This window comes from Lucilia sericata, unplaced genomic scaffold (genome assembly GCF_015586225.1).
Source record: "Lucilia sericata isolate MDLA Ls3-8-SP2 unplaced genomic scaffold, ASM1558622v1 Contig000039F_arrow, whole genome shotgun sequence".
Lineage (NCBI taxonomy): Eukaryota > Metazoa > Arthropoda > Insecta > Diptera > Calliphoridae > Lucilia > Lucilia sericata.
The window spans coordinates 923,451-951,289 of record NW_023994077.1 but is presented as its reverse complement, the minus strand read 5'-3'; the positions used below and the strand labels follow the sequence as shown (position 1 = coordinate 951,289).

Below are 27,839 nucleotides of genomic sequence, written 5' to 3'. Positions count from 1 at the left end.
AAAGAAAAATCGATTCGAACTCGTTTTCTATAGAAAATTTCTTTTCGATTTGAAGTCGATTTCGATACAAATTTTGACTTCCATTCGAACTCGATTTCTATATAAAATTCCACTTCCATTCGAACTCGTTTTCTATATTAAATTTCACTTCGATTCGAAATAGATTTTTATATAAAACTTGACTTTGATTCCAAGTCGATTTCTATGTGAAACGTGACTTGAACATGAAGCCGATTTCTGGATGAAATTTGGCTTTGATTCAAAGTCGATTTCTATACAGAATATGACTTTGATTTAAAGTCGATTTATATATAAAAAGAAACATCGATTCAAACTCGATTTCTAAAGAAAATTTCTTTTCGAAAATTTTGACTTTCATTCGAAGTCGATTTCTATATGAAAATTTCACTTCAATTCGAACTCCTTTTCTATGTTAAATTTCACTTCGATTCGAAATAGATTTTTATATAAAACTTGACTTTGATTCCAAGCCGATTTCTATATGAAATTTGACTTGATCATGATGCCGATTTGTGGATGAAATTTGGCTTTGATTCGAATTCGATTTCTATACAAAATTTGACTTCGATTCAAAGTCGATTTATATATGAAAAGAAACATCGATTCGGACTCGATTTCTATAGAAAATTTCTTTTCGATTCGAACTCGATTTCGGCACAAATTTTGACTTTCATTCGAACTCAATTTCTATGTGAAATTTCACTTCCATTCGAAGTCGATTTCTATATGATAATGAACTTTGATTCGGACTCGATTTTTGTATTAAATTTCACTTCGATACGAAGTAGATTTTTATATGAAATTTTACTGCGAAGTCAAAGTAATTTTCTTTATAAACAAAATCCATTGCCTACTTTTAGTTGTAGCCTAAACTTAATTCGTTTTTGTTGCAACAAATTTGAACACCTTTTCTCCTTTAAAAAAAAAATCAAGCAAACAAAATTGTTGATGGCGTACTCTAGTTAAAGTGTCGACATATTGAAGTCTCATATTATTGTAGTGACTGACTGACATCATCGTCAATTTCATAGTTTTCGTGTTTTTCTTCCCCCAATTTTTGGTAAATACCAACCAGAATGAAAGAGTAAATATGACGATGATGATGTTGTTGATGATTTTTTTGTTCATCTCTAGCCTTAAGCTAAAGTTCCTTAGCGTGTAGAGCTGCGTGTGGCAGGCTGTTGTTGTAGTTGTTGTTGTTGGTTTATGTATGTACTATATATGAGCTTATATGATTAATGATTGGTCGATATATGTGTTCAGTTTTATTTTCTAAAGCATACTTATGAGGGCAGGCAGTTGTAAGTAAGTGTAGTATAGTTTTTTTTCAGCGAAGGTTTTAGGTTTGAGTTATTATTTTGGTATTTTTTTGTAGTTTTGAAGAGGGTTTTTTTTTGGATTTGGTTTGCTGAGGAAATGTTTGGGTTTTTGTGTAGGAAGAAGTTGTTTTTTATTTACGTTTTTATTAAATAAGTCCAGACTGATTGGAAGTTTATTAAGTTTATGGCAGCTTAATTTGTAAAGAAAATAAATGAAAGGTCTAGAAAGTCTTTTTTGAGGGTTTTCTGTTAAAGTTTTTTCAAAATGAAGGTTTAAATTTAATTTAGAGTAAAATTAGTTTAGAATGAGTATTTTGTTTTTGTCTTTAAAATTTGTTATAGAAATGAAATTATGTACTTTCTTTAGTTAAAAAAAAATCATAGAAAATTTTATAATATTTTCTGCTTAAACTTCAAAAGATTTTCTTATCTAACAAAAATATATTATTTCAGTTTATTAAAAAAAATTGAGAAATGTTCACATGTGTAGACATTTCCTTTTAAAATTTGGCTTATTTTCAAGCATTCTTAATTGTAAAATAATTATAATATTTTGTTCTAATAATGACTTTTATTGTTCTAACAACATTTCAGCAAAAAAGAAGGAAATGTCTTTTTTATATGAAATTCTATAAAACTGATAATACCCCTCAAACAAAACTGCTGTATTGTTTTAGGTTTTTAAAGCAAACTCGCAAAAAAACACATTACAAACAAAAAATTCTAAAGTATACTTTTTGGCTTTTGTGTAAAAAACAAACCCTCATTTACATTTATTACAAACAAAAAAATTGCTTTTGTTTTCTAAAAAAAATAAATTTAACCATAATGTAAATAATAATACATACTTAACAACCATACACAATGACAGCAAAACCACTCCAACTTAAAAAACCCCCCTCCCCTTAAACCTAAAAAGTATACTTTATTTTTCATTACATTTCTTTTTGTTATGACACATTTATCTACTTTTCATTTATTATAAGAAGAATGCGAACATAAAAGCGAACTGAAAGCAATATGAGAATAAATAACAATTTAAGCTGACATATGCAATACTCACTCGTATGTATATTTAAATAGAAAACAATACAAAACGCCTAAAAGTATAAGAGTGTTAAGAACACAACACACAACAAGCAATAACAAAAACAAAATAAGAGAAAAATGGTACTTAGAAGGTATTTAGTAAACAATTTGAGAAAAAAAGAAGCAATGTTGGCTGTTAAGATCTTTTTCAAATGTAACACGAAAGAATAAACAATAAATAATAATTGTTTATGAACAAAAAAAAAAAAAAAAAAACAGATGAAAAAGATGGAAAAAAGTATTTAAATTTAGCCTATAAATTAAATAAAGCGAAGCTTTAGGTATTTGAAAGGCTGGTTAAAAATACATTAGAATTTGGACACTCCTATAAATAGGCAATTAAAAAAAATTCAGAAAATATATAATAATTCCTTAAATGTGAGATATTATCCCCTATAAAGACAACTAATTTCTTAATCACCTTTTTCTTTTAGAAGTCTCTTTATAAACTTAACTTTTATTTTCTTAATAACTTCAAGTTCTTAAGACATTTTTCTTTTAAAAATCAACCTGTGGCATATTCAAGTTTGCTAAATTAATTCCTATTCGCAGCTTAACAATAATCTACATTCAAAATATTCATTTGTAATCTGCTTATTTATTGCGCCTTAAATAAATTCTTCCACAAATGCTAATAATCTTGGAATATATTAAAAAATATAGATTTTTAACAAATGCGCATTTTGTTTAAGAATTATGAAAATAAAAGCGAAGATGAATTTAGTTAAGCCAAATTATATTTTGCATAATCTTCACTCTCACGCTCTCTCACTTCCCGTTACTACCTAAAAAGCCTAAATGTATGCCATGTTTTTCGTTATTATGTCTTTTTACACGGTTACACCTCTTTTTAGCAATTACCATCAAATTAATACCACTTCAATAACAACACAAAACATTTCCGGATTTTATACAAAAGCCAAAAGCAGCAATTACAACAACAACAATAACTACTTCTTACAACAATAAGGAAAAGGAAACAACGTTGGCAAGAAGAAAAATAAAAAAATGGCTGATGGAAATGAAAGCGTCATTATCATTGAACATAATAATAATAAATACACGAAAAAACGTAAAGAAATAACGAAATAAAGAAAGCAAACACATCCTTCCGCCTACTTTTGGTTACATATTTTGCCAGCCTCCATCTTAATTTCTTTACTTGGCAACAAAAGCTTGAAATATAAAATACACACACGTAGACAGACAATGATTTAGAATTTTTGTATTATTTATATTATTTTTTCAGCTTTCTTGTGAAAATATTTCATATAATAAAGACACTTTGTCATCATGCTTTACTTATTCTTCTCAGCATCATTGTCATGATTATGATTTCTCGTTTGCCTCTAAAATACGTACATATGTGGGACAAGAGGGAGACAAAAAATTGTAATAATAAAAACGTAAAGTTAAGTAGTAGGTGTCAACAAATCCAATGATATGCAAATCCTTACAAATTTGTTTTTGTCAAACAAATGTCACAATCTAAACAGACATTGCATAAAGACTTGAAATACACCAGGTAACAATTTATATTATTTCAGTGTCTGTGTTTTTCTCTTGTTGTTCATCTCTAAAGATTTGTTTAGCTTCGTTTTTTGAAAGAGGAATCATAATGTGATATGAAAGACAAGTGACAAAAGATTTTCTTTATGTGTCATAAGACAAGCCAATCGATCAAAAAGTTGAAAAAAAGAAACAAATTATAATGAAAAAGTAGAAAATAAGCTTAAAAAAAAGAAAATTATGATTGTAATTTTTTTTATGCAAAAAATGAGGGGGGAATGAGTGCAAAATTTTGATAATGGAAAAGTACTGCATACTTCTTGGGGAATCCTTGTATTTATAACAATTTTTAAAAACCGTATAGCGTATATTTAATAATTCAAAGGTGCTGCATACTTTTTGGAAAATCTATGATGTTAGTATAAAATCTACTTTTTCACACAATTTCAAACAAATTTCAGTACTATAGACCAGAGTATAGACTACACTATAGACTAGACTATAGACTACACTATTAACTAGACTATAGACTAGACTATAGACTAGACTATAGAGTAGACTATAGACTAGAATATAGACTAGACTATAGACTAGAGTATAGACTAGACTATAGACTAGACTATAGACTAGACTATAGACTAGACTATAGACTAGACTATAGACTAGACTATAGACTAGACTATAGACTAGACTAAAGACTCGACTATAGAATAAACTATCGACTAGACTATAGACTAGACTAGACTATAGACTAGACTATAAACTAGACTATAAACTAGACTAGACTAGACTATAGACTTAGACTATAGACTAGACTATAGACTAGACTATAGACTAGACTATAGACTAGTACTATAGACTAGACTATAGACTAGACTATAGACTAGACTATAACTAGACTATAGACTAGACTAATAAGAACTAGACATATAACTAGAACTATAGACGAGACTATAGACTAGACTATAGACTAGACTATAGACCTAGACTATAGACTAGACAATAGACTAGACTATAGACTAGACTATAGAGCTAGACTATAGACTAGAACTATAGACCTAGACGTGTAAGACTAGACTATAGAACTAGACTATAGACCAACTAATGACCTGACTAGAACTAGACTATAGACTAGACTATAGACTAGACTATAGACTAGACTATAGACTAGACTATAGACTAGACTATAGACTAAACTATAGACTAGACTATAAGACTAAAGAACCTATAGACTAGACTATAGACTAGACTATAGAGCTAGACTATAGACCTAGACTATAGACTAGACTATAGACTAGACTATAGACCTAGACTATAGACTAGACTATAATCTAGACTTAGACTAGGACTATAGACTAGACTATAGACTAGACTATAGACTAGACTATAGACTAGACTATAGACTAGACTATAGACTAGACTATAGACTAGACTATAGACTAGACTATAGACTAGACTATAGACTAGACTATAGACTAGACTATAGACTAGACGATAGACTAGACTATAGACTAGACTATAGACTAGACTATAGACTAGACTATAGACTAGACTATAGACTAGACTATAGACTAGACTATAGACTAGACTATAGACTAGACTATATACTAGACTATAGACTAGACTATAGACTAGACTATAGACTAGACTATAGACTAGACTATAGACTAGACTATAGACTAGACTATAGACTAGACTATAGACTAGACTATAGACTAGACTATAGACTAGACTATAGACTAGACTATAGACTAGACTATAGACTAGACTATAGACTAGACTATAGACTAGACTATAGACTAGACTATAGACTAGACTGTAGACTAGACTATAGACTAGAATATAGACTAGACTATAGACTAGACTATAGACTAGACTGTAGACTAGACTACAGACTAGACTATAGACTAGACTATAGACTAGACTATAGACTAGACTATAGACTAGACTATAGACTAGACTATAGACTAGACTATAGACTAGACTATAGACTAGACTATAGACTAGACTATAGACTAGACTATAGACTAGACTATAGACTAGACTATAGACTAGACTATAGACTAGACTATAGACTAGACTGTAGACTAGACTAGACTATAGACTAGACTGTAGACTAGACTAGACTATAGACTAGACTATAGACTAGACTATAGACTAGACTATAAACTAGACTATAGACTAGACTATAGACTAGACTATAGACTAGACTATAGACTAGACTATAGACTAGACTATAGACTAGACTATAGACTAGACTATAGACTAGACTATAGACTAGACTATAGACTAGACTATAGACTAGACTATAGACTAGACTATAGACTAGACTATAGACTAGACTATAGACTAGACTATAGACTAGACTATAGACTAGACTATAGACTAGACGATAGACTAGACTATAGACTAGACTATAGACTAGACTATAGACGAACTATAGACTAGACTATAGACTAGACTATAGACTAGACTATAGACTAGACTATAGACTAGACTATAGACTAGACTATAGACTAGACTATAGACTAGACTATAGACTAGACTATAGACTAGACTATATAGACTAGACTATAGAACTAGACTATAAGACTAGACTATAGACTAGACTATAGACTAGACTATAGACTAGACTATAAGACTAGACTATAGACTAGACTATAGACTAGACTATAGACTAGACTATAGACTAGACTATAGACCTAGACTATAGACTAGACTATAGACTAGACTATAGACTAGACTATAGACTAGACTATAGACTAGACTATAGACTAGACTATAGACTAGACTATAGACCTAGACTATAGACTAGACTATAGACTAGACTATAGACTAGACTATAGACTTAGACTATAGACTAGACTATAGACTAGACTATAGCTAGACTAGACTATAGACTAGACTATAGACTAGACTATAGACTAGACTATAGACTAGACTATAGACTAGACTATAGACTAGACTATAGACTAGACTATAGACTAGACTATAGACTAGACTATAGACTAGACTATAGACTAGACTATAGCTAACTATAGACTAGACTATAGACTAGACTATAGACTAGACTATAGACTAGACTATAGACTAGACTATAGACTAGACTATAGACTAGACTATAGACTAGACTATAGACTAGACTATAGACTAGACTATAGACTAGACTATAGACTAGACTATAGACTAGACTATAGACTAGACTATAGACTATATAGTAGTGAACTTTGAATTTGTAAACAGAAGTTATTTTTTTCGTTATTTCTAATAAACATCCCCTAAAAATATGCTATACAATCTTTACTAGCTTTTATATTTTTTCCCAATTCTTATCAAAATTTAATGTACATATTATCACACATACATAAATATTTATTCCCTCAATTATTTAATCACAGACAATTCAATTTTAACCCTTTATATAAATTTTCCAAAAAAAAACAACAAAAATCATAGCCTAATTTTAGGCATTTTCTACATTAACAGCCTAATTTTATCTAGAACAAAAAGAGCTAGGAAAACGCTTCTAAATATATATTTAACCAGCCTTATCTAAATGCTTAAATTTGATTATAAAAATTTGTTATAATTTTTTGTTCGTTTTTTTTGGGGCACAATTTTTGTTCCAAATTTCCTTGTATTTTCGCCACCCTGGTGTCGTTATCAACATAAAATTTAATTTAACACGCTAAAAACATGCCATCTCAGCTTATCTTTATGGTCATAGTCTTGGGTAATACTAAGTACAGCCAACAGTGGAAAATATTTATATAAATTTTATGGCAAATTTTATATATTTTTATTTTCTTTTTTTAACCATTGTAATATTTTTGTGCGGTTAAACGCCATTTTATTATTATACAGTTGGGCAATATTTCCTTTAATATTTTTTAGAATATTTTGTCAGAAACGATTATCTTGACACTATATTATTGTAGAGAACACATTAAATTTGTTTTATGTATTAAGTTAAAAAATTTTTATTCATTTTAAGGAAATAAAACAAGATTTGATTTTGCAATTGACTTTAGGGGAGAAGATTTGGGGGGGGAGGGGTTATGATAGTGATGAAATGGTTTTTAAAATAAAAATAATTTAAAAGTGTTTTGTCCCTTAAGGGTTAAGAATAGTTCTAAACCGATCACCAGATTTGAATAGTAATAAATAATTCATCACATTTCAGAAATGATGCATATTTTTAGGAGGAACCTTTGAAATTTTAACTAATTGTAAAAACATAGCATACTTTGAGGATAAATCTTTTAAATTTTTATGAACATTTTCACGATTGTAATTGTTTACTATATTCTGCTCTTAAAGCATCAAAGTGCTGGAAAATATGTTTTATTGAAGAGTGAAAGACACAAAAATGGTGCATATTTTTAGGGGTGTATTGATAAATTTGTTTTGTGACACAAATTTAAACGCTTTTTATTATTTTATCACCCAAAACTCTATCATCAATCATAAATTGTATATATTTAATATCATTTCGGGGAAAAAACATCGAATAACAAACCTTGTCAAAATACATATTTTATGCAAATAAAAATACATGGAATATTTTCACAAAATATGCATAAATTTGTCATAACAAAATGAAACATACACCTTTAAAGGAAATAAATGAAAGGTCGTTTATCAAAATAAAGCAATTACAGGAACATAACGAAAGATATATAAACGGACAAAAAAATTGTTACAAAAAACTACAATTTTATACAAGATAAAATGCGTTATAGTTATTCAAATTACAAAAGAAAGTCTAAAAGAAATAATATAAAATTTAGATAAACAAAATTGCTCCTAAAGCTAGGCAATGCTTTTTAAATTACGTTTCTGTGGTTACGTTCTTCAATCAACCTATAGGGAATGAAAAAAATTCTAGAAAATAAGACTGTGGTTAAATGTTTTAAGAAAAAACAAAACAATAATCAAAGAAGCCAGAGAAATAGGACCAAATATATTTAACAGCGCTCTTAAAGTAGACCATGTTTTTAAAAATACAGTTTTTTTCTAATTCGACAGTTATTTATTTAAAAATTTGTTTTGATTTCTATAATTCCTGCTTTAAGCGGCAATATTTCTTCATTGTTGAAATATTTTTAAAAAGGAATGCTTCCAATATTAAACTTGACAAAGTGTTACATTCTCGCTTTTGATTTCAAACTAAGACAAGAGTTAAATTATTTTTGCTAGCTTTCCCTAAGGACTTTAGCTATAAATACATGCCAAAAAAAGGAAGTAACAAAAGATTCTACAAATATAAAAGTATTTTATTTTTTTGTTAAAACAAATCCTGACAAGCGGCTGTCGTTACTTATTATTGACAAGAACAAATGCTTTATTAATAAAGGCAAACGTGTTATACAAGGCATTTTAACTTTTGAAAATCGACATTAGACATGATTGATAAGACATTGTTATAAACCAATAAAAAAAAGCTGAAGAATGAGGAATTCGATATAAAAGTATAAAGGAGAAAAAAATGTATTTTGTAAGTATTTAGAAAGAAAAACAATTGCATAAACAAATAGGCAGAGAAGCCAAGTGTAGACATTAAACGAAGAAAGTTAAATAGAAAATAATGATTGTTGATGATTTTTAATATTAACCCATAAAAAGCAAACAATACATTTTTGAAGCAGTCGAAAAGTATAAGCAATATGGACATAACACGAACTTCAACAGAACAGAACTAGAACAAAACTAGAATAGAACTAGAACATAACTAGAACAGAACTAGAACAGAACTAGAACAGAACTAGAACATAACTAGAACAGAACTAGAACAGAACTAGAACAGAACTAGAACAGAACTAGAACAGAACTAGAACAGAACTAGAACAGAACTTGAACAGAACTAGAACAGAACTAGAACAGAACTAGAACAGAACTAGAACAGAACTAGAACAGAACTAGAACAGAACTAGAACAGAACTAGAACAGAAACTAGAACAGAACTAGAACAGAACTAGACAGAACTAGAACTAGAACAGAACTAGAACAGAACTAGAACAGAACTAGAACGAACTAGAACAGAACTAGAACAGAACTAGAACAGAACTAGAACAGAACTAGAACAGAAACTAGAACAGAACTAGAACAGAACTAGAACAGAACTAGAACAGAACTAGAACAGAACTAGAACAGAACTAGAACAGAGAACTAGAACAGAACTAGAACAGAACTAGAACAGAACTAGAACAGAACTAGAACAGCAACTAGAACAGAACTACGAACAGAACTAGAACAGAACTAGAACAGAACTAGAACAGAACTAGAACAGAACTAGAACAGAACTAGAACAGAACTAGAACAGAACTAGAACAGAAGACTAGAACAGAACTAGAACAGAACTAGAACAGAACTAGAACAGAACTAGAACAGAACTAGAACAGAACTAGAACAGAACTAGAACAGAACTAGAACAGAACTAGAAACAGAACTAGAACAGAACTAGAACAGAACTAGAACAGAACTAGAACAGAACTAGAACAGAATAGAACAGAACTAGAACAGAACTAGAACAGAACTAGAACAGAACTAGACAGAACTAGAACTAGAACAGAACTAGAACAGAACTAGAACAGAACTAGAACAGAACTAGAACAGAACTAGAACAGAACTAGAACAGAACTAGAACAGAACTAGAACAGAACTAGAACAGAACTAGAACAGAACTAGAACAGAACTAGAACAGAACTTGAACAGAACTTGAACAGATCCTGCACTAGAGTCTAAACAATAGATAAATAGACTAGACTATAGACAACTCTTTAGACTTCACTATTCTGAATTCCCAATGGGTTAATATTAAATATTAAGCACATACTTTGACAGACAAACGACTATACATTTGTGTCTGTCTCACTCTAATAAACACCCCTATTTTTTGGAATTCTTTTATAGAATTCATGACTCGTAAGTGAAAGTAAAAACAATTTGTAAATATTTGTAAAACAAAAAATATAAGAAGAAAATAAAAAAAAAAACCAACACATAATATAACAAAATAACAATCCTGATTAAATTTATTGACAGACTACAACAACTACAAAAACATAAGGGATTTTACAACAAAACTTGTCTAACAATATAATAGACAATCAATGTCTACTTAAAATTTTTCAAATGAAAACAAACAAACTTAAAGGTATCAAATTTCCCAATTTCCAAAAAAAAATCAAAAAGAATTTTTTCAAAAAAAAAAACAAAATAAATTTCAAATCTCTTGTTTAGCAGCATACGTAAAGTAATAACAATAAATATTTTTTAATAACTTAATAATAACAGACATTATTGACAACATAGACAAGCAGCTTGAGAAAAAAAAAATCTTAAAAAAAGAATAAGTCTGATAAAATTTCCATCCGTTAGAGCAGAGATGAGCTCTTAAACAATTTAGAAAGCAATTATAGCAAATTTTCCAATTTATTGAACAAAGTAATAAATATTTCTTTCTTTTTTGTATCATAATATTGATTAAATATTTCTTTAAAAAGTTTTATGTACAACACACCCTTAGTTTGTGAAGTAAGCTAAAGTTTATATGTTGTTGTATTATTTTTTGTTGAGCCCCATAATTACAACTTCGTGTAAGAAGTTTATTTCCGTTTTTACTTGTAATAAGTTGTTGCATATGTTAAGGGTGTTGTTGTGCTTCTTAAGTTGTATTTCATTTTAGTTGTTTATTTGTTTGCTCTATTAGTTTTATGTTTTTTTGTGTTGCTGTTGTATTGATGATTTGTTTTAGTTACTAATTTAGGCTCTTCTAACCTACCCTGCCCACCCCTCTCTCTGTAGCAGTTTTTAACTTTGCCATACAATTGATTATATTTAGTAGGAATGTAGTGAAAGAAAAACTTGTTGTTTTTCATTAGTTATAATAAAACGAAAATAAAACTTGACGTTAATTGGGCACGTAGCACATACCAAAAAGATGTTAAAATTACCTAGAAGAATTAAATTACGTGATATAGATTTTTTTGCTTGCATACGTATTTTTTGCTGGCCTTTTAATTTGCTGAAGTTTTACAGAGAAATGTTTGCAAAAATTAATGCGAAATTAAGTGGGGTTTGGGAAAATAATTCTTAAATATTTAAGATTAATATTACAATCTAGTTCAGTTCTAGTTCAGTTCTAGTTCAGTTCTAGTTCAGTTCTAGTTCAGTTCTAGTTCAGTTTCTAGTTCAGTTCTAGTTCAGTTCTAGTTCAGTTCTAGTTCAGTTCTAGTTCAGTTCTAGTTCAGTTAGTCAGTTCTAGTTCAGTTCTAGTTCAGTTCTAGTTCAGTTCTAGTTCAGTTCTAGTTCAGTTCTAGTTCAGTTCTAGTTCAGTTCTAGTTCAGTTTCTAGTTCAGTTCTAGTTCAGTTCTAGTTCAGTTCTAGTTCAGTTCTAGTTCAGTTCTAGTTCAGTTCTAGTTCAGTTCTAGTTCAGTTCTAGTTCAGTTCTAGTTCAGTTCTAGTTCAGTTCTAGTTCAGTTCTAGTTCAGTTCTAGTTCAGTTCTAGTTCAGTTCTAGTTCAGTTCTAGTTCAGTTCTAGTTCAGTTCTAGTTCTGTTCTAGTTCTGTTCTAGTTCTGTTCTAGTTCTGTTCTAGTTCTGTTCTAGTTCTGTTCTAGTTCTGTTCTAGTTCTGTTCTAGTTCTGTTCTAGTTCTGTTCTAGTTCTGTTCGAGTTCTGTTCTAGTTCTGTTCTAGTTCTGTTCTAGTTCTGTTCTAGTTCTGTTCTAGTTCTGTTCTGTTCTAGTTCTGTTGTAGTTCTGTTGTAGTTCTGTTCTAGTTCTGTTCTAGTTCTGTTCTAGTTCTGTTCTAGTTCTGTTCTAGTTCTGTTCAGGTCTAGTTCTGTTCTAGTTTCTGTTCTAGTTCTGTTCTAGTTCTGTTCTAGTTCTGTCTAGTTCTGTTCTAGTTCTGTTCTAGTTCTGTTCTAGTTCTGTTCTAGTTCTGTTCTAGTTCTGTTCTAGTTCTGTTCTAGTTCTGTTCTATTCTGTTCTAGTTCTGTTTCTAGTTCTGTTCTGTTCTAGTTCTGTTCTAGTTCTGTTCGAGTTCTGTTCTAGTTCTGTTCTAGTTTCTGTTCTAGTTCTGTTCTAGTTCTGTTCAGTTCTGTTCTAGTTCTGTTGTAGTTCTGTTGTAGTTCTGTTGTAGTTCTGTTCTAGTTCTGTTCTAGTTCTGTTTTAGTTCTGTTCTAGTTCTGTTCTAGTTCTGTTCTAGTTCTTTTTTACTTCTGGTCTAGTTCTGTTCTATATATTAAATCATGTGGCATATTTTTAGGAGAACTTTGCAATAACTTAAGCATTTTAGATTCCAGCTTTTTCTTAAATTATTCTTAACTTTCCCTTGCAAAAATAATACAAAAAAAAAAAAAAAAAAAAAACAAATATGTCTGCAAAATAAAAAATGAATATATTGGTGTTAAATGCAAATATTTACGACAACAACCATAAACAAGTGTTTCTTCTACGTATGACATAGTGTGTTTGAATGTGTATATAAGTGATTATATATAAATATTAATACACATACACCCACATACATAGACAATTTTATATTCATAACAGACGATACTAGATATTTTTTAACAATCACATTTGAAAAGCAGTTAGTCTACTCACACCCAATATCGAGTTAAAATATATACACATGAACTTGCAAAAACTGAAAAAAACTTTGGAGGGTTTCATAACTCCCTCTACCTCTACTCCCATCGATATATGTACATGTGCTTGCTATAGACAGTATTGAATTTTGCATATATACAAATTGTCAACACCCCAAGAATGTTTACACTTGAGAGTTGTCGTGCTTGTTGGATTCTGTTTGGGTTTTTTTTTTTCATATTTGTTTGCCAAAATTTATATAAGAACATATTTTTTGTCATTTGACATGTGTTGTGCCTATAAAAAACACCCTTCGTTGTTGAAATTTTTGTTTTTTTTTTATAATTTTCGATTTCATATTTCATGACCTGCCTGTTTTGACTCCCTGCTCCTTCATTGCATGTATATTTTATTTAAAGTTTTTTTTACATAAATTTCAGAGGGTTAGTACTTGTGTTTGACAATGTGGGTGTTTTTTTGTCAATGTGTTGCTGATAGTCAGGCAATAATATAAAAATCATTGGGTAAGGGGAAAAAATCATTTTTCACCATAATTTTTTTCTTCAGGTCCTTGTACTAAAAAACACACACAGTGGTTTTTTATGCTTCAATAAAAAATGTTGTCTCTGTATAAAATATCACACTAGATATAATTATATGTGTATGTATATGTAGAGAGTTTATAGACACATACATATACATATGTAGTATGTCCTTTTGTGTGTGCTTTACAAACAGGGATCTGGCTTTATTCATCTAAAGGTAATTTTACGCATTTGTGCAGTCATTTGTTATGAAATATTGATAACTTTTGGGTTTTAAATCATGATTTTTTATTTTTAAATTGTTTTTTGCTTTTTTGTTGTTCATACTTACATCTTACACTTAGATAGTAACCAATCGATGAATATTGAAAATTTAAATGACGCGATGTACATTTATACCAGCCGGAATGTTCGCGCCGTATTGAGGTAAAATTGAGAAAACCATCACCAGTTTGTGGAACCTGCAAAGTATGGAAATTATGTGTTCACATGATTTAAAATAATTTCGATAATTCTTTAATGTTATTTTATTCTTTATTTGGGAGTGTAGAGAAGGGATAAAAAATTGTTTTTATTAAAGCAGTGAAGTGTGAAATATAACTTATTAAAGATAAATAACAATAAATTTGGGACATAAATTGAAAATTGTTTTAAAATTTATTTAATTCAATTATTAAAGTTAAAAAAATACAAAAAGTAAAATTTTACAGTAATTTAGTTCTAGCAGTTTTGTTCTAGTTCTGTTCTAGCTATGTTCTAGTTCTGTTCTAGTTCTGTTCTAAGCTTATTTCTGTTTCTAGTTCTGTTTCTAGTTCTGTTCTAGTTCTGTTCTAGTTCTGTTTCTAGTTCTGTTCTAGTTCTGTCTAGTTCTGTTCTAGTTCTGTTCTAGTTCTGTTCTAGTTCTGTTCTAGTTCTGTTCTAGTTCTGTTCTAGTTCTGTTCTAGTTCTGTCTAGTTCTGTTCTAGTTCTGTTTCTAGTTCTGTTCTAGTTCTGTTCTAGTTCTGTTCTAGTTCTGTTCTAGTTCTGTTCTAGTTCTGTTCTAGTTCTGTTCTAGTTCTGTTCTAGTTCTGTTCTAGTTCTGTTCTAGTTCTGTTCTAGTTCTGTTCTAGTTCTGTTTCTAGTTCTGTTCTAGTTCTGTTCTAGTTCTGTTCTAGTTCTGTTCTAGTTCTGTTCTAGTTCTGTTCTAGTTCTGTTCTAGTTCTGTTCTAGTTCGTTCTAGTTCTGTTCTAGTTCTGTTCTAGTTCTGTTCTAGTTTCTGTTCTAGTTCTGTTCTAGTTCTGTTCTAGTTCTGTTCTAGTTCTGTTCTAGTTCTGTTCTAGTTCTGTTCTAGTTCTGTTCTAGTTCTGTTCTAGTTCTGTTCTAGTTCTGTTTCTAGTTCTGTTCTAGTTCTGTTCTAGTTCTGTTCTAGTTCTGTTCTAGTTCTGTTCTAGTTCTGTTCTAGTTCTGTTCTAGTTCTGTTCTAGTTCTGTTCTAGTTCTGTTCTAGTTCTGTTCTAGTTCTGTCTAGTTCTGTTCTAGTTCTGTTCGAGTTCTGTTCTAGTTCTGTTCTAGTTCTGTTCTAGTTCTGTTCTAGTTCTGTTCTAGTTCTGTTCTAGTTCTGTTCTAGTTCTGTTCTAGTTCTGTTCTAGTTCTGTTCTAGTTCTGTTCTAGTTCTGTTCTAGTTCTGTTCTAGTTCTGTTCTAGTTCTGTTCTAGTTCTGTTCTAGTTCTGTTCTAGTTCTGTTCTAGTTCTAGTCTGTTCTAGTTCTGTTCTAGTTCTGTTCTAGTTCTGTTCTAGTTCTGTTCTAGTTTCTGTTCTAGTTCTGTTCTAGTTCTGTTCTAGTTCTGTTCCTAGTTCTGTTCTAGTTCTGTTTCTAGTTCTGTTCTAGTTCTGTTCTAGTTCTGTTCTAGTTCTGTTCTAGTTCTGTTCTAGTTCTGTTCTAGTTCTGTTCTAGTTCTGGTTAGTTCTGTTCTAGTTCTGTTCTAGTACTGTTCTAGTTCTGTTCTAGTTCTGTTCTAGTTCTGTTCTAGTTCTGTTCTAGTTCTGTTCTAGTTCTGTTCTAGTTCTGTTCTAGTTCTGTTCTAGTTCTGTTCTAGTTCTGTTCTAGTCTGTTCTAGTTCTGTTCTAGTTTCTGTTCTAGTTCTGTTCTAGTTCTGTTCTAGTTCTGTTCTAGTTCTGTTCTAGTTCTGTTCTAGTTCTGTTCTAGTTCTAGTTCTGTTCTAGTTCTGTTCTAGTTCTGTTCTAGTTCTGTTCTAGTTCTGTTCTAGTTCTGTTCTAGTTCTGTTCTAGTTCTGTTCTAGTTCTGTTCTAGTTCTGTTCTAGTTCTGTTCTAGTTCTGTTAGTTCTGTTCTAGTTCTGTTCTAGTTCTGTTCTAGTTCTGTTCTAGTTCTGTTCTAGTTCTGTTCTAGTTCTGTTCTAGTTCTGTTCTAGTTCTGTTCTAGTTCTGTTCTAGTTCTGTTCTAGTTCTGTTCTAGTTCTGTTCTAGTTCTAGTTCTGTTCTAGTTCTAGTTTGTTCTAGTTCTGTTCTAGTTCAGTTCTAGTTCTGTTCTAGTTCTGTTCCAGTTCTGTTCTAGTTCTGTTCTAGTTCTAGTTTTGTTCTAGTTCTGTTCTAGTTCAGTTCCAGTTCTGTTCTAGTTCTGTTCCAGTTCTGTTCTAGTTCTGTTCTAGTTCTGTTCTAGTTCTGTTCTAGTTCTGTTCTAGTTCTGTTCTAGTTCTGTTCTAGTTCTGTTCTAGTTCTGTTATAGTTTCTGTTCTAGTTCTGTTATAGTTCTGTTCTAGCTCTGTTCTAGTTCTGCTTTAGTTCTAGTTCTGTTCTAGCTCTGTTCTAGTTCTGTTCTAATTCTGTTCTAGTTCTGCCCTGGATTTACTTACCGGTGGTTCACCATCATCCTTCTGCCAACGTGGCGTACTGGGCGGGTTTGAATCCACGTCACATTTTAATGAAACCTCGATGCCTTCACGCAAAGGATAACCAAAGCCTGGCGTACGTGAAATGGCAAATGAAGGAGTATCTACAAGTAAAATAGAAAATACAAACATTTATAAAAATTCATTAAATATCAAGCATTTTTATAAACCTAAAAATTTCTGAAAAAAACTCTTCAAGTAAATAAAAATACATCAATTTAAAATAAAAAGAAAATAAAAAAAAACAATTATTTGATTTGTAAAAATAAAAAAATAATAAATTTTAATCACAAAATTTTGCTATAAAATAAAAAATATGTATATAAAAAATACACTTAAATAAATGTAAAACTAATCAATGAAATAGTACAATTTTATTTAAATACATTTTTCAATATTTCAATATTATTTTTTTTTTTACAAAATGAATACTGTCTAGTGTTTGTATTTTTTTTGTGGTAGAGGGAGATCATGTATGTGTAAAAACCACAACCTAACAGATTTTCTATAGGATTTTCTATGATTTATTAAAGTTTCATGGGTTGTTTTTTCAAATTTATTTTTACTATTTATATAAATGAAACTGTGTTTTAAACCAACATACAGACACTCTTACATTTCTTATACATACATATTCATATAGAAAAATATTTTTTATTTAAAATCTCAATTGAATAATATATACAAGTATGATTTATTTGTAAAATAATAAAAAAGAAAAAAGGACCCCCAGAAACCCCTACTAACATCATGATAAGTATTTAGTATAATACCGTGTGTATCCCCCTCTCCACACATGTAAATGTACTCTCCATTGCTGGAGTCATAGAAATATTGTGTATTCATTCAATTCATTTGTTAAAAACCAATTTCTATATGTTTGTCTGTCCAACGGTCTGTCTATCTGTCCATTCATTTGTATATCCGTTTGTTTGTCTGTCCGTCCTTATAGACTGTGTCTACTGTTTCATTTGTTCAATACACAAAAACTGCTGTCTATCAACTGTCTGTAATTTGTATTTGATTCATCAGAGTCAGCAACAACAACAACATCAACAAAATACCTAAAACAACAACAACGACTAGAAAAAATGTTACAACATCAGTTTTACTAAAAATTTCTACATAAATTCTTACATACGAGCGAGACCATTTTAATTTTTGTTTTATCAACAAAAAAATATTTTTTATTTACTTTTTGTATTGTTCTCAATTTATTTCAATTTGTTTTATTTATAAATCTTAGTACAAGTATTAATAATAATAAAAAATATGTATATAGAATTCATAATCATCAATAAATCTATGATGGTTTATCATAATTTGTCTCTCACATGTGGTTGTATAGAAAATAATTGGAAAGTATGATGAGTAAAGCATAATTTTAGGCAAAGTCATTGTAATTGAGGTTTTTCTGCAGAAAATGTAATCTATATTAGAAGTTCATATTTTGAAGTGTTCCAGAACTGAACTTTATTAGAACTAGAACTGAACTAGAACTGAACTAGAACTGAACTAGGACTGAACTAGAACTGAACTAGAACTGACCTAGAACTGAGAACTGAACTAGAACTGAACTAGAACTGAACTAGAACTGAACTAGAACTGAACTAGAACTGAACTAGAACTGAACTAGAACTGAACTAGAACTGAACTAGAACTGAACTAGAACTGAACTAGAACTGAACTAGAACTGAACTAGAACTGAAACTAGAACTGAACTAGAACTGAACTAGAACTGAACTAGAACTGAACTAGAACTGAACTAGAACTGAACTAGAACTGAACTAGAACTGAACTAGAACTGAACTAGAACTGAACTAGAACTGAACTAGATCTGAACTAGACTGAACTAGAACTGAACTAGAACTGAACTAGAACTGAACTAACGAACTAGAACTAGATAACTGAACTAGAACTGAACTAGAACTGAACTAGAACTGAACTATACTGAACTAGAACTGAACTAGAAACTGAACTAGAACTGAACTAGAACTGAACTAGAACTGAACTGAACTAGACTGAACTAGACTGAACTAGAACTGAACTAGAAACTGAACTAGAACTGAACTAGAACTGAACTAGAACTGAACTAGAACTGACAGAACTGAACTAGAACTGAACTAGGAACTGAACTAGAACTGAACTAGAGAACTGAACTAGAACTGAACTAGAACTGAACTAGAACTGAACCTAGGACTGAACTAGAACTGAACTAGAACTGACTAGAACTACTAGAACTGAACTAGAATGAACTAGAACTGAACTAGAACTGAACTAATACTAGGAACTAAGAACTGAACTAGAACTGAACTAGAACTGAACTAGAACTGAACTAGAACTGAACACTAGAACTGAACTAGAACTGAACTAGAACTGAACTAGAACTGAACTAGAACTGAACTAGAATGAACTAGAACTGAACTAGAACTGAACTAGAACTGAACTAGAACTGAACTAGAACTGAACTAGAACTGAACTAGAACTTGAACTAGAACTGAACTAGACTGAACTAGAACTGAACTAGAACTGAACTAGAACTGAACTAGAACTAGAACTGAACTAGAACTGACTAGAACTGAACTAGAACTGAACTAGAACTGAACTAAAACTGAACTAGAACTGGACTAGAACTGAACTAGAACTTTTTCACTAAATAGCCTTTCAAAGCGAACCTTTTTTCCAATTTCAGCTATTAGAGTCTTAATTGTTGGTACATGTGCTATGGTCCAGACTTATTATTTTCGTTTCTTTATTTTTAGTTTTTTTTTATATATGTAAATAAACCGTTATGGAATTATTAGCTTGACTGTTGGAGTATTAATAGAAATACCAAAACAAAATCTCATAGGGATTTTATGATGATGCTGCTGTTGTTGTTGTAATTGGATTGTGGTTTAGTATTTTTGTTGGTGTTTGTATATATGTAATATATATACATATGTATGTATGTATGTATGTATGTAGACGGACATACACACACGTTTTTACTCACCAACTCACTAACAAAACAAACTAAATAAACTTTGGCAAATATTAGGGTGGTACCAGAAAAGCTTTTAAAAAATTTAAACTGATTACTGATCTGGAATGATCTAATTTGTTTGTGAAACCAGCCTAATTTTTATGAATTGATTTAATGGTATATGTATTTAGATACTTATACATATACACATAGATGTGAATAACAAATATTGAGTGTTGCCAATTAGCATGGATTTACTAGTACTTAATTGAGATTTTCATTGATTTTTTATATGAATTTTTCATGGATTAATGCCAATTTCTATACAAATTTTTAATAAATATATTTTACAAGAGTAAATAAATAAAAGTGCAATTGTAAAAATATTATAGTATTTTGAATATTAGGAAATCAAAAAATTTAATAAATTCAATTTAATGTAATATTTATGTTTAAAAATGTAAATACTCATATAAAAATATTATTAAAAATTTAGTAAATTTATTATTTATTTGAAATTGATGCTAAAATATGTTGTTAAATCAATATGCATGAAATTTATTTGATAGAAATAAATTTCGAAAAAAATAATGTTTAATTTTGTAAAGCAATTCACAGTTCTTTTAAAATTGAATTCTCAAAAAAGCCAAAGAGCCATTTTGTTAAGTTTTTTTTATTTGATCAAATACAAACATTTACTTCCCCACCATTTATCCAAACAATAATTTTCCTCATTATCCTTGTTTTTTTAGACAAAAAATACTAAAAAAAAATTACAAATATAAAAAAATACTTTAAAAAATGCAAAACAATTTTTTCGTTCCTTTTCATTTGTAATTTACTTTCAGACCATTTAATTGGCTTAAGTTTATCAGTAAAGTAATTCTTATCAGCAGCTTCTTCAACATCGTCGTCGTCATCATCATCTCCAGCATCCGCAGCAATCGACTTTAAAATGATTTCTTTTTAATTTAATTCTAGTTGTTTTGTTATTGTTCATTCATTGTATTATATCTTTTGTTGTTTGTCTCTTTCAATGAGCTGCCGTTTTCTACTAAATGCATTTTGCAACATTTTTTTGAGGTTTATGGCAATTGACAAGCCTTAGCAAGGAGATTCTTGTTAGACAACTTTGGTGGCATTTAAAGAAAAATCTTTTAAAAATAAACTATAAACAAAAAAATCTTTTTAAAATTGAAAACAAACTACCGCTTACTTGAGTAACAAAATAATGAAAACTGTGGTACTTTATTTTTAACATTAATTTTTTATGACTGTTTGTTTCCTAGTTTAGAGTTTGTTTGCCTCCCCCAACTTCTACTCCTGTACCGCTAGTCAGCCTGACTGTATGTTTGGCTAATGACACTTTAACGACTCTTGACTTTGTGTTTTATGAAGTGTACAAAAGCTACATGGGAATCTTGAGCAGCTGTCTCCAGCTTTTCTTTTTTTTTCTTTGGTGGCAATTTAAAGTTATTTTTTATTTCTTCTTTAAAACCGCTAAGAATATAAAAATTATTAAAAATTAAAAAAAATCTAGGGAAATTTCTTCTTAATTTTTAAACGCAAATGGATGTCAAAAAGTTTTAAAAATGTTTTAATTTTGGTTGTCTCTTTAAAATAATTAAAGGGGACTTGAGTGAGAGCAATATTAGACGGAAAGTCTAAGGAAACAAAGCAAGAATGAGAACAGTTCCAGCTCAGTTTTTGTTCAGCTCTAGTTTAGTTTTAGTTCAGTTCTAGTTCGGTTTTAGTTCAGTTTCTGTTCAGCTCTAGTTTAGTTATAGTTCAGTTCTAGTTTGGTTCTAGTTCAGATCTAGTTCAGTTTCTGTTCAGCTCAAGTTTAGTTTTAGCTCAGTTCTAGTTCGGTTCTAATTCGGTTCTAGTTCAGTTCTAGTTCAGTTCTAGTTCAGTTCTAGTTCAGTTCTAGTTCAGTTCTAGTTCAGTTCTAGTTCAGTTCTAGTTCAGTTCTAGTTCAGTTCTAGTTCAGTTCTAGTTCAGTTCTAGTTCAGTTCTAGTTCAGTTCTAGTTCAGTTCTAGTTCAGTTCTAGTTCAGTTCTAGTTCAGTTCTAGTTCAGTTCTAGTTCAGTTCTAGTTCAGTTCTAGTTCAGTTCTAGTTCAGTTCTAGTTCAGTTCTAGTTCAGTTCTAGTTCAGTTCTAGTTCAGTTCTAGTTCAGTTCTAGTTCAGTTCTAGTTCAGTTCTAGTTCAGTTCTAGTTCAGTTCTAGTTCAGTTCTAGTTCAGTTCTAGTTCAGTTCTAGTTCAGTTCTAGTTAAGTTCTAGTTCAGTTCTAGTTCAGTTCTAGTTCAGTTCTAGTTCAGTTCAAGTTGAGTTCTAGTTCAGTTCTAGTTCAGTTCTAGTTCAGTTCTAGTTCAGTTCTAGTTCAGTTCTAGTTCAGTTCTAGTTCAGTTCTAGTTCAGTTCTAGTTCAGTTCTAGTTCAGTTCTAGTTCAGTTCTAGTTCAGTTCTAGTTCAGTTCTAGTTCAGTTCTAGTTCAGTTCTAGTTCAGTTCTAGTTCAGTTCAGTTCTAGTTCAGTTCTAGTTCAGTTCTAGTTCAGTTCTAGTTCAGTTCTAGTTCAGTTCTAGTTCAGTTCTAGTTCAGTTCTAGTTCAGTTCTAGTTTAGTTCAGTTCTAGTTCAGTTCTAGTTCAGTTCTAGTTCAGTTCTAGTTCAGTTCTAGTTCAGTTCTAGTTCAGTTCTAGTTCAGTTCTAGTTCAGTTCTAGTTCAGTTCTAGTTCAGTTCTAGTTCAGTTCTAGTTCAGTAGTTAGTTCAGTTCTAGTTCAGTTCTAGTTCAGTTCTAGTTCAGTTCTAGTTCAGTTCTAGTTCAGTTCTAGTTCAGTTCTAGTTCAGTTCTAGTTCAGTTCTAGTTCAGTTCTAGTTCAGTTCTAGTTCAGTTCTAGTTCAGTTCTAGTTCAGTTCTAGTTCAGTTCTAGTTCAGTTCTAGTTCAGTTCTAGTTCAGTTCTAGTTCAGTTCTAGTTCAGTTCTAGTTCAGTTCTAGTTCAGTTCTAGTTCAGTTCTAGTTCAGTTCTAGTTCAGTTCTAGTTCAGTTCTAGTTCAGTTCTAGTTCAGTTCTAGTTCAGTTCCAGTTCAGTTCTAGTTCAGTTCTAGTTCAGTTCTAGTTCAGTTCTAGTTCAGTTCTAGTTCAGTTCTAGTTCAGTTCTAGTTCAGTTCTAGTTCAGTTTATTTCAGTTCTAGTTCAGTTCTAGTTCAGTTCTAGTTCAGTTCTAGTTCAGTTCTAGTTCAGTTCTAGTTCAGTTCTAGTTCAGTTCTAGTTCAGTTCTAGTTCAGTTCTAGTTCAGTTCTAGTTCAGTTCTAGTTCAGTTCTAGTTCAGTTCTAGTTCAGTTCTAGTTCAGTTCTAGTTCAGTTCTAGTTCAGTTCTAGTTCAGTTCTAGTTCAGTTCTAGTTCAGTTCTAGTTCAGTTCTAGTTCAGTTCTAGTTCAGTTCTAGTTCAGTTCTAGTTCAGTTCTAGTTCAGTTCTAGTTCAGTTCTAGTTCAGTTCTAGTTCAGTTCTAGTTCAGTTCTAGTTCAGTTCTAGTTCAGTTCTAGTTCAGTTCTAGTTCAGTTCTAGTTCAGTTCTAGTTCAGTATATACGTTTTAAATCATTTGTTCCTTAAATCGAAGTACTTCTCTTTGAATCGTTTTTTTTTTCATAAGGTTCCAACTTAGTTCCCTTTTAATTAATAACTTTTCAATGGCATAGCAATATATTTTTTTTAATTTTTCAATACACTACAAATCAATATTCAATAAAAACTCAAATTAATTGCAATCCCTATTTGTTTAAATAGACGCCAGTGAGTTTATTTGTTGATTTTTATTTTCAAGCTATTTTTGTTTTCTCATTGTCAATAGTTCAAGTTTGAATAACAAGAATCTTTTTGAAATCCATGCTGAATATAGTAGAGTGGTTTTTTTATTTTAGTTTTACACATGTGTATGTGTACTTTTATCCTTGAAGTTAAGTATTATTATGATGATGTTGTAGTTGTTTTTATTTGCAGGCACTTTTATTTATTATCGCTATTTTTATGTAGTTATAGTTATGTATGTATATAAAAAAAATACCGTTCAATATCCATTAAACAATTTTCAATATTCAAGTACTTTATGAAATATATAAAAAATATAATACTGAAAAGTCAGACTCATTTCGCTCTTTACAGGGGTTTATCTGTTTTATAAATTTATAACCCTGCATATTGGCAGCGGTTTCTAAGTATCTCTACCAGAAAGTATTTTGCGCAATGTTAAACTACTTTTAATATGTTTTTTAGTATAATATGTTCTTTAGTATAGTCTACTCCTTAATATGGACTTAATTATATACCAGAATATAGACCATACTAGTCTCGCATGTAGTCTAGTCTACAGTTCATTCTATAGTATATAGTCTCTTCTATAGTCTGGTCTAAAATCTACCCGAACTAACGGGTATCTTGAGTAGATAAAGGTGGTTTAATAGTAATCGTAGTAATGGTATTGGAGTTCGTATTACTTACATTGAACATCCAGTAGCAATGATGCATTCTGACGTATTTTTAATGTGGGATGCTCCATAACGCATAAGATGCGTGCATTATGATGTGCCCGATATACAGCTGGCAGACGTGCTTCACTTTTGGCGCCACTATTAATTTTATATGAATTTTTATCCTGTAATGAACAGACAGAAAATGTGAATAAAAAAATTATTATGGATTTTTTTCTTATATTATTAAATATTTGTTATTTTTATGGATTTTTTTGCTGTGTTGAGTTTAAAGTAAGCGAAAGGCTGGATTAAAAGGAAAAACTTTGTTAAACTGTTTTGCATCTTTTTTTTTTTGGAGTAGAAGAATTTTTGTATAGAGTTTTGTGGAAAGGAATTATTTTTGTTTCAACTGCCACCAATACAAAATGAACCTGCATACACATTTACAATTACCACATATACTTTAATTGAAACAACCCAGCAGACTCTCTCTCACTCATAGTCTCTACCACCCACTCACACACACAGACTTTGGTAGAAATTTTTAGCATTTTAGTTTAACAGGTTTTGTTGCTGTTATTGCCGCTATTTCAACTGCATGTAGTTGTTGCAATTGTTGCTTATACGTTTGTTTACTATATATTGTGTATAAGTCTGTCTGCTTATGTGTTGTTTTTGTTGTTACTATGTGGGTTTCTCTTTTGAATTTATACAATGTTAACAATTTGCATACCAACGCTTTACATGAAATATGTGGTACTTTTACAATGAGTAGTAGTATTTTTGGCAGAACTTCTAGTTGTTTTTGTAGACTCATAGCAGCAGTGGATGCAGCAGCAAATTGTTTGCATATGTCTATATGTATATGAAGAGTTTTGTGGCAGTTTATATGCACATTTTTAAAATTTGTTTCATAGTTACACATATGCCTGTTTTTATGCATTTAATTTTGTAAGCATGAGTATAAGAGTTGTAAGTTGGTTGAATTTAAAAATATTGTTTGTAAGCGAGTATGCAGGAAAAAAACAGGAAAAAAGTGTTGGCATTTATGTAAAGCCAATATAGAATGTAAATTACAAGAATTTCTTTGGGAAAAAACACACAAACACTACATATATGCAGTTATATTTGTAATATGTAAAGTAGTTAAATAGCATTTGTATGTGGAAGGACATTTGGAAAAAATACATGCGATTAAATGCGTAAGTTAAGGTTTAATATGAGGAAAATGGAAAATATGAAAACAATTTACATTTATGTATATTTGCAGAGATAAACTAGTATCAGGAACAGGCTGTTAGCAATACAAATAGTCAAGTGAGTGACAGACAGATAGTGAAATGAAAAATAAAAAGATAATTGGAGAAAATCGTAGTCTAGTCGATAGTCAATATTATAGTCTGTGGCCAAGTCTGCCGTCAAGTCTATAGCCCAGTCTAATCTATAGTTTATTCTATAGTCTAGTCCAGTCTATAGTCTATAGCTTAGTCTAGTCTATAGTCTAGTCAATAGTCTAATCTATGGTTTAGTCTATAGTCTCGTCTAAAATCTAGTCTATAATCTAGTCTATGGTCTAGTCTATATCAAAGCCTATAGCTTAGTCTCTAGTCTAGTTACGTCTATAGTCTAGTCTATAGTCTAGTTTATAGTCTAGTCTATAGTCTAGTCTATAGTCTAGTCTATAGTCTAGTCTATAGTCTAGTCTATAGTCTAGTCTATAGTCTAGTCTATAGTCTAGTCTATAGTCTAGTCTATAGTCTAGTCTATAGTCTAGTCTATAGTCTAGTCTATAGTCTAGTCTATAGTCTAGTCTATAGTCTAGTCTATAGTCTAGTCTATAGTCTAGTCTATAGTCTAGTCTATAGTCTAGTCTATAGTCTAGTCTATAGTCTAGTCTATAGTCTAGTCTATAGTCTAGTCTATAGTCTAGCCTATAGTCTAGTCTATAGTCTAGTCTATAGTCTAGTCTATAGTCTAGTCTATAGTCTAGTCTATAGTCTAGTCTATAGTCTAGTCTATAGTCTAGTCTATAGCCTAATCTATAGTCTAGTCTGTAGTCTAATCTATAGTCTAGTCTATAGTCTAGTCTATACATTATACATTGGTCTTTGGACTGCTTTACTTTAGATAGTTTAGTTTCTTAATCACAAATGACAACTAGAGCCTGCCCTAAAGTATGCTATAAATAATCAATATTATTAAATATTTCATAAATTCTTAAATTCTTAATATGCAAATAAATACTCTCTTATATGTATTTTATTTTATTTCTTTTTGTAAATTCTTCGTTTTGCTTTTAGCTGGCAACATTTATAGCCATTCAAGCGTGGCTTGCAAACACATACATACTTACACATATACCAAATTGTTATGTTGTAAATGATTGCATGAGCATAAGAAAGAGTGTATGTGTGTGAGTGTGTGATTGAGAGTAGTTTTAGTTTCTATGTAGTATTATATAGTGTCTGTCCCAAATAGCCATTATTATGCTCGTTTATTTTATGTTTTAAGCCATTATAATGCAAGATGCAGTCCAATGCAATGCATTCATTCATTCAATATACAATTTTTCTTTTACATTGTTGTTGTCGTTGTTTTTTTTATTTTATTTGGAGCATGCATGAGTATGATGTTGATGTATGTTACCAATAATGCAAAGAGTAGAGTGTGAGTGAGTCCTTTTTCTCTTTTTTTCTAGCTTTTTGTAGTGTTTTTATTACACTAGCAATAGAGGGATTCTTTTTAAAAGTTGATTTTTATAAAATTTTTTTTGTTAAGTAGAATTCACCAACAAAAAAGAATAAAGATATAAAAAATAAAACACTAAATATTATTTTACTTGGTCAGCAGTATTATTTTTGCCATGTAACGGTTATTGACTAACTGAACACAATTTGGTTATATGTGTGAGTGAAAGAGTGCTAGAGAGAGAGAGAGGGGGGAGGAGTAGGGAGTGAATAATGCTTTTGTTATATTGATGAGGATGCCGTTATTGTAGCTGTTTACTAATGCATGTGTGTATTTATCAAAGTGTTGCTGTTCTAAATGGTTTACTAGTGTTAGTGCTGCTGCTGGTGTTGATGACTATGTGTCAGTGTTTGCGTTTGTTGCTATGTTTTGTGGTTTTACAGGAGGTGGTCTGCATATTAAACTTAGAGTGATAATACTTTGGCCATTGTTATATTATTCTATTGTCTCCCCTCTCCTTGTTTTTAACTTTTTTGTCTATTTTTTTTTTTTTTTTTGTATTACCCAAATTTGTTACAAATTTGAAGATTTTGTTAAAAATGTACACATTTTTTTGTATATTTCTGCTCTAATGCAAAAATAAAAATCTAGTTCAATAAATTTCCATATAAAAGGGAAGAATATGTAAATGTTTCATCTAAAAACTATATTTTTACTTTGCTAGAGAAAAAAACTAGGAAGGATATTATTTGAAA

General features: G+C 30.4%; 1 protein-coding gene across 1 annotated transcript in view; it reads right to left on the bottom strand.

Moving 5' to 3' along the window:
* LOC119613379 overlaps positions 1–27,839 on the bottom strand; it is a 74,634-nt gene that overhangs the window by 26,673 nt on the left and 20,122 nt on the right. The window contains exons 5-7 of the mRNA XM_037969413.1: positions 24,425–24,578; positions 16,925–17,064; positions 14,407–14,536 (exon numbers count right to left, since the gene is read on the bottom strand). Of these exons, the coding sequence (XP_037825341.1) occupies positions 14,407–14,536; positions 16,925–17,064; positions 24,425–24,578 (424 nt within the window). The remainder of the gene's footprint in view (positions 1–14,406; positions 14,537–16,924; positions 17,065–24,424; positions 24,579–27,839) is intronic.